The sequence below is a fragment of the Aethalodelphis obliquidens genome, unplaced genomic scaffold, assembly GCF_003676395.1.
Source record: "Aethalodelphis obliquidens isolate GAN/ISIS:26980383/991018 unplaced genomic scaffold, ASM367639v1 scaffold8, whole genome shotgun sequence".
NCBI classification, from domain to species: domain Eukaryota; kingdom Metazoa; phylum Chordata; class Mammalia; order Artiodactyla; family Delphinidae; genus Aethalodelphis; species Aethalodelphis obliquidens.
Window position 1 is genome coordinate 8,679,930 of NW_020837952.1, and position 7,034 is coordinate 8,686,963.

The window sequence follows — 7,034 nt, forward strand, 5'->3', positions numbered from 1 at the left end:
TGTGTGTGTGTGTGTGTGTGTGTGTGTGTGTGTGTGTGTGTGTGTGTGTTGAGCAGGTAGGAAACAACCCAAACTCTCTGCTTTCCTGAATTCTCCAAATCTCAGTATCTCAATATAATGTATAATTTAAACCACATCAACCACCTAACAAAGTCTAGTAGACTGTTCAGAGATCCGTGATCAGATTTCTTTTCAATTATTAAAATAAACCTGCCTCTAACTCAGAGACTCAATGTAACTTAGTAACCATTTCCATAGGACATCAACCAAACGCCTGCGTATGCAGTATTCTAGGCTAGGACGTCAGCTCAGCATTGAGGATGAAAATGTGAAACAAAATCCGGCAAAGACTTGGTTATATTGGTCAATACACTAAGTGCCTTCAAACTGGTCTAAGGAAAATGAAATGGCTGAACAGCTACTGAAAACCAGGCTGCCACACAGGACGGCTGAAAGCTCTCCCACTGAAAGAGGCATACCCACCCTTCCTAGATTAATTCCTTCAGTGCTTATAAGTGAAAAGTTTTTAATAACCGAAGTTAGAGATAACCAGACTTGATTGGAGAAAAGCAGGAACCATTTGCTATACATCAATACCTAAGTATGCCTCCCGCAACAAAAAAAAAGGCAGAGAAATCACATCCAGAGAAGCGCAGTGTTACTTTGTGCACATCCATTAGGGTAACAATTAGAAATCAGAGATCCTTTCAGTCTTTGAATTTTTGTTTTGACAATAAACCTGGATTTCTCTATTTCACCTAAAAGGAAAAAAAAATTTTTGCAAAAGGTTTTATTTGAAACATGTTTGCCTAAAGACCTACCAGACAGTAACAGACATGAGCAGATTTGTTCCGGTAGAGTTATAACATGAAAAAAAATCTGGCACAGTCTTTAAACTATAAAAATCCTGCAATTACAACCACTGCTGTGCATGCTCCCCACGCTGGAACCAGACACTTTCCCTCACGGCCCAGCTCGCATCCATCTGGAGTTCATCAAGGAAACCATGGGCCCCACGGCTCACGTTAGGATTCAGACAAAACCTGTGTGCTTTTAGCACCCCAGACAGTCACAGATTTCCCACAGGCTTTAAAAAACAACCGTGGAAAAGAGGTCTTCACCTGGGAGGTAGCCTGAATCAACAGAAAGGCTCATTTGGACCCACTCAACTAAAGAACGTTGCACTAAGCCTACAACTGCATCCCCTATTGTTTCAAGAGTTCAGTGGAAAGGGGGCACCCATCTGGCATTCCCAGCACACACAGGTGATTTTCTTTTTGATTAGAAAAAACAAAAATTCCACTTTTCATTTCATTTTAAGGATTATTTCTCAGGGCAATCCGGTGAGGAAAAAAATAAAAAAATAAAAAGATTGCGTGCTTTAACTTTTTTTTTTTTTCCTGACCAGTAACAGGATGAAATCTCCAACAAAAGACCTGTAAAATGAGAAACTGTGCCTTCAGAGAACAGGGCACATGCTGGGGACCCCTCACTTCTGATCCAGAAGCAGGAGCTGGCAACCTTAAATATTTCAGTTATTGTGACACACTTCCATTCCAGTGCTGTGTGTACTATTAAAACCACATTATATGGGGAAGAAAAAAAAAAAATCATCCCTGAAGTGACTTTTACTGCTAAATACTTAAAGCCATGAAACTTTTAATGCACCTAAATTTAGATTTAATACAGTTTATGTTTCAGAAACGATTAAAGGATGCCATATTTTCCTAAATCTCCTTGTATTGCTTTTTATGGCTAGACCATTAAAAACAAATTCAACTTGTACAATGTCGATGTTTTCTTAAACCCCATTACATTCAATAAGGAAGGCAGATGCTTTGTTTTTTTAGATTTCCAGTAATGACCACCTTCCCCAGAAACCTTTCCTAAAAAACTTTTTGTAATGAGGTTAATAAATGGGAAGGGTGGCGAGGTAGGGAGGTGTGAACTATTTACCCAAAACTCAGCCGGCCAAACACTTGCAAAGCAAACTCTACACAATAGAGAGAAGTCTCTTTTCCTGCATATTAGCAAGCGAATAAATATATATGGAAAATAATTAATATACAACATTTGGTTCCAGCTCTCATTTTCCTCCTTTTAGCATTTGGAAATCTGACTTCCAAGTCAAATTTTAAAATGCAAATCCAGCACAGCTTCTTAATCAATCCCACTGGGGCCTGCAGAGCTGCTAATTCAGCAGAAATCTGGAAGGCTGAAAAACAAAAAGCCAAGCTGTAGCTGTTTTAAGACACTGATCCAAAGTGACTCATAAATCAGCCTGCTATGTTCAAGTTTTAGTCTGGAAAATATAGAAAAACAGCTGTGAAAATCATAAGGACTAATACCCCTAACCCGAGCCCCAATTTTGGTACGAACCAGAGGATTTATAACAGGCAGACACTAAAGAAGCCACACCAGCAGAAAGTACCTTTCAGACTTTTTTTTGCCTGAGCCCAGCTAACTCAAAGCTTTCTATGTGAGAAGACAAATAGTTCTGAAATTCCATTGAGATTTTAATAATACTTGAAACTCTTCTTGATAATTGGGCAACTTTTCCCTCTTTTGGCTAAGTAAACATATTCTAACTAGCACTCCTCTTTGGGCTCCCAACTCGCTGTAAGCACATACTCTAGATGTAAACTCCAGTCTGCTTTTAAAGGCAGTTGTAAGGAACGCTGAAAATACTGACTGTTTTAAGAGCCACTTTCATTAAAGGATTAAAAGTTCCTTTTTGAAAAGAGAACTAACTACAACATGACGATTTTACAGCTCAAACAATTCAACTTTTCACACATGGGATTCCTATGGCCATAAATTACAACTGAATAAACTGGAAAAAAATACACGCACACACGTACATTAAATAGATTAAGTTTTTAACTTACCAATTCAACAAATGAAACAAAAGCTAGACACCAAACTTTTTCTGAAGAGTGCTCTCAAGAAGTATTCCTAAGGAGAACTTTTACTTTAATTACCTGAGGAAAAGGAAGTTAAGATATGGGGAAGAACAATATGCATTTTTCTACTTATTTCTGAACTCTGGGAACAGTCTCCTTAAAAGCTTTTCAGATTATGTAAAATTTAAGAAGCAGCTATCTTATGCCTCCTGCTCCAAATACCGAGTTAAACAGAAGTTAAGGCTCAATTCCATGTATTTTTTCTGCTCCTTTCAAAGGTGGAGAAAGGAGACCTCTAGAGCTTCAGGCACAAACAAAAGAAACATTTACAATCAAGAATTTGGACCACATGGTTTGGTGACAACTACAAAGTCACACAAGTACAAGAATGACAGAGCTGTCCAATGAGTGATCACAGCAGGGTTTCTGACAACAGGCGTAGTGCTTATTTGTACAAGTGGAACTTATTTTCGCATACATTTAAGGAATGTGGACTTGTATTAAGACAATTTACTGCTGGCGGAAATGTAATTAAAGATTGTGCTAACCAAATAAACTGTAATTTGTTTTTAGTGTGCCACCAACTTATCTGCAAAACAAAATCCTAATTAGGTCAGCTACTTTTAAGACCAGGTTTGAATAGGTATCAAACCCCTTTTGGTTTAACTCAACTTCTAATCAAGAGCAATACCGTTTGTTTTCTTTTAAGACATCCGATTTTTAAAAGAGATATTCACACACAAAAATATACTGCACCCTGGCATGATCCGATAGGCCACTTAACATTGAGAAACTACTGAATATAAGTTAGATCTGGTGAATGATTTGAGCATTTCTAAACACACCCCAGGAAGCACTGTATTCTTTCTCTTTCTCATCCCTCTATTATTCATACGTGTTCACCTCCAGTCATTCAAATGTTCAGTTCCATATGATGTCAATAGAGCCATTCACATCTCATGAATAAGGCAACATGACCTCCACAAGAGGCAATTGAACAGAATTAGCCACAACTAATTGAAAGTCTTCCTGCTTTAGGTTAAAGCCCTTATCTCCTTCTTCAATTGTAATAAAAACTACTAAACAAGACATCCCATGATAAGAGATTACATATCAACCTAAAACTCTCTACTTCTACTTTTTTTTATTAAACTGAGGCATATTGACACAAAGAATATGCTTTTGATGGTCCACAATTCTACAAAAAAAGACTTTGATGAGCACAATGATTTAAAAACACAATTTCTTAAACTACCTGATCAAACTTCCTACCACTATTATTTGGATGTTAGGACAGTCGACTAGAGTTGTTTCCAGAGTTTCAAATTTCCACTGCAATTCTGCTACAGCCAAATCTCAGGATTAAGGATGGACTGCACTTTTGTTATTTTAACAGGATAGCTACTTTGAAAAAAAAGAAACACAAGTTTTGACTGTTTACATTTTGCACCAATCTTCCAACTTTAACAAAACGAGAGTGGGAGAGAACAAGATGACATTTGGAACTAAACTACATTTTCTTCCTCGTTCTGGCAGTTGGCAGTGATTTCAGGTTTTCGGACTTCACATCTAGCATCCCCAAACTTGCATAACAGCACCCAGCGCTCTCTCCTAAACCTTCTGGACCTGCTGAGAAGCTACATAAATCACGCTCTCGGTTCTGAAACAACTCTAGTTCCTTCCCTTCCTTATCCATTGATCACTCTTGCCAACTTCTTACAGTTTGGTCGAAGAGGGGAATTTACTAATGCGAAATTAAGCCCAGGGTAAAGAACAACAAAAGGATGTCCACCACAGCTTGGATAGTGACCTAACTCTGTAGAGGGGGCTTCCCAAACGAAAGGAGCGCGTTCGATTACTAGTTGGGAACGCGAAAAGTGGCATGAACCTGTTAGAAACTATTGAGCCGCGGGATCATCCTCTCAAAGTGAGAACTGCGAACTCAGGGCGGCAGCAGGTTGCCAACTCTCCCGCCCCGGCCTGGCAGGGCGCGCATCTGAGCCCCCTAGGCGAGCTCCAGGCGCAGGACGTCGATTCTGCCCCTGGGAGTTGTCAGCGGCTGCATCCCCTCGCCCACCTGCGGCCGAGTGGGGCGCTCTCAGGGCCCACCTGCGCGGCCCGCCAGGCGCTGGGGGATGGAGGGAGACTGAGGCCCGGTCGGCTCCTTTTCCATCTCCGCGGAGGGCCGCTGGAGGCCTGGGCCAAGAGGAGGTGCCCTGGAAAAAGCTGCTGCGCGCCGAGCATCCTGGCCCCTCGCCCGCAGTCCCGAATCTCGAGTGGCTCCCCCTCCGCCCTCAGGAAGAATACTTACAGCCGAGCGACCCAGGGCGGGAGCGGCTCGGGCAGACGCGACAGCCGCTGGCGACTGCAGTCCAGAAGGTCCCCGAGGCAGCGGCACGGAACGGGGCACCGGTGCTCTGCGCCGACCCCAGAAGGCGGCCCCAGGGCCCCGCGGCCGCCGCCCTCGGCAGGGCCCGCGCATCCCAGCACCGCGCACAGCAGCAATCCCAGAGCCGCCGCGGGCGCGCGGAACGTCGGCGCGCCCATCGCGGTCCTGCAGTCCCTCGCTCTGACCCGGGATCCGCGCCGGCGCGCGCTCGGGGCCCCGCACCAACTTCCAGTCCTCTAACGCTCCCAGGTAAACCCCTTTCTTTTAGTCCTGGCAGTAAAGTTCTTTCATGCCCCGGGGAAGCGAGAGGGAAACCGAAAAGAACGGCCAGCTGCGGCAGAGTTGCAGTGGGAGCAGCGTCCGCGCGCCAAGGCCTCTCCTCGCCCGCAAAAGAAACTTTTTCGCCTCCTCCCCTCAGCGGAGCGCCAAGTCCCCGCGCGGCGGAGCCGAGGGGCGGGGCTGCCAAGGCCCGCGCGAGCCCATTGGCCTGCTGGGCGCTTCGCCCCCGTGGCCACGTGACAATAACAAGGCTCCCGCCCCGGGTCGGAGCGCTGAGAAAGCGGAGCTGAGATTGTAGGAAATTCCGAGTTACATTTTCCAGCCTCTCGGGCCAGAAGTCTCCACTACGTCCTGGGAAACATATATCAAATGGAGTTGAAGAGAAAAAGGGAGTGAGCAACCAAGTGAGCAAATATTAGGCCAGCTCTCGGAGTTGGAGGTATTTGGGGGCGCTTAAGGGGAGTAAAGTTAGTTCTGTTATTAGGAAACCTTGCATTCCAAATTTTAAAATAAGTATAAATTATCCTACTATTCACAGAGGAAACAATGGTTTCAATAAAAATACAGTTGTTGGTTTTTTTTTAACATTAACACTGGTCGCGTTTTTTCCGTATGTCAGTTCCAAAAGTAAAAAGAGTAATAAAATGAAAAAGTCATGGTATTGGAAATGGTATATTGAGTTACAAATAGACAGCGTTAGTGCATTGGATAGAGCTGGGGGGAAATTATGGGAAATGACCTTCTAATATACCGCGATGGCAATCACAGATCGCACGCCATAGGTACAAATAATAAAAGTAGTCACCATAATATTTCAAAGCCAAATGAAAACAAGGACCTTGCAGGAAAAATTAATATATGCACCATGGTCCACCTGTGCCTTGAGTGATGACAAATCCTGATTGAGAGTGCTACCAGGCTAGAAGTAGTACTTGCTGGATCCCTCCGCCAGGGGAGGATTCAGGCCTACAGGACTTGCCAGTGAAGTCTGTGCCTTGTCTTACTCTTGCAGGTGATTGAGCCCACAGGAAATGATGGAGACCTCAGAGATCATCTGGGAACACCCTCCTCCTCTGGGTGAGGAGCTACACTTGTTTGTGGCAAAAACTGAAAACTTACTTTTATACTTTCACCTCTGCACATTGTTTCTTGCGTGTTGTCTGCCAAAGCATGCTTTGGGCTGCTTAAACTGCTCATTATTGAGGAGTGGAGATCACTTGGAGAGTTGAGACTTGAACTCCAACTCATGCCCATTGATTTCCACTGTGGCAAATTACCTGTATGAACACACCATTCACGAGGGCGGGAAAAGACTCAACTGTGAAGTTGAGGCACACCACTTTAGATATGATACCCCATCCTCTTCTTTCCAGCTACTGTTAACATCCACCCCACCGCCTTTTTTTTTTTTTTGATGATGTACAATTAGAAAATATTTATAATGAGGGTACTTCAGTTTTGAG

General features: G+C 43.6%; 1 protein-coding gene across 6 annotated transcripts in view; it reads right to left on the reverse strand.

Moving 5' to 3' along the window:
* The window catches only part of LRIG3 (leucine rich repeats and immunoglobulin like domains 3), a 47,675-nt gene extending 41,988 nt beyond the window's left edge, over window positions 1–5,687 (reverse strand). For 2 of the 6 annotated variants that reach the window (XM_027106858.1, XM_027106856.1), the window contains exon 1: window positions 5,215–5,686. In XM_027106858.1, the coding sequence (XP_026962659.1) occupies window positions 5,215–5,450 (236 nt within the window). In that variant the 5' untranslated portion in view covers window positions 5,451–5,686. Of the gene's footprint in view, window positions 1–5,214 lie in introns of all 6 variants that reach the window. The other 4 variants (XM_027106860.1, XM_027106857.1, XM_027106859.1 and 1 more) reach the window with 3 other exon arrangements.
* Between the last annotated feature and the right edge of the window lie 1,347 nt (window positions 5,688–7,034).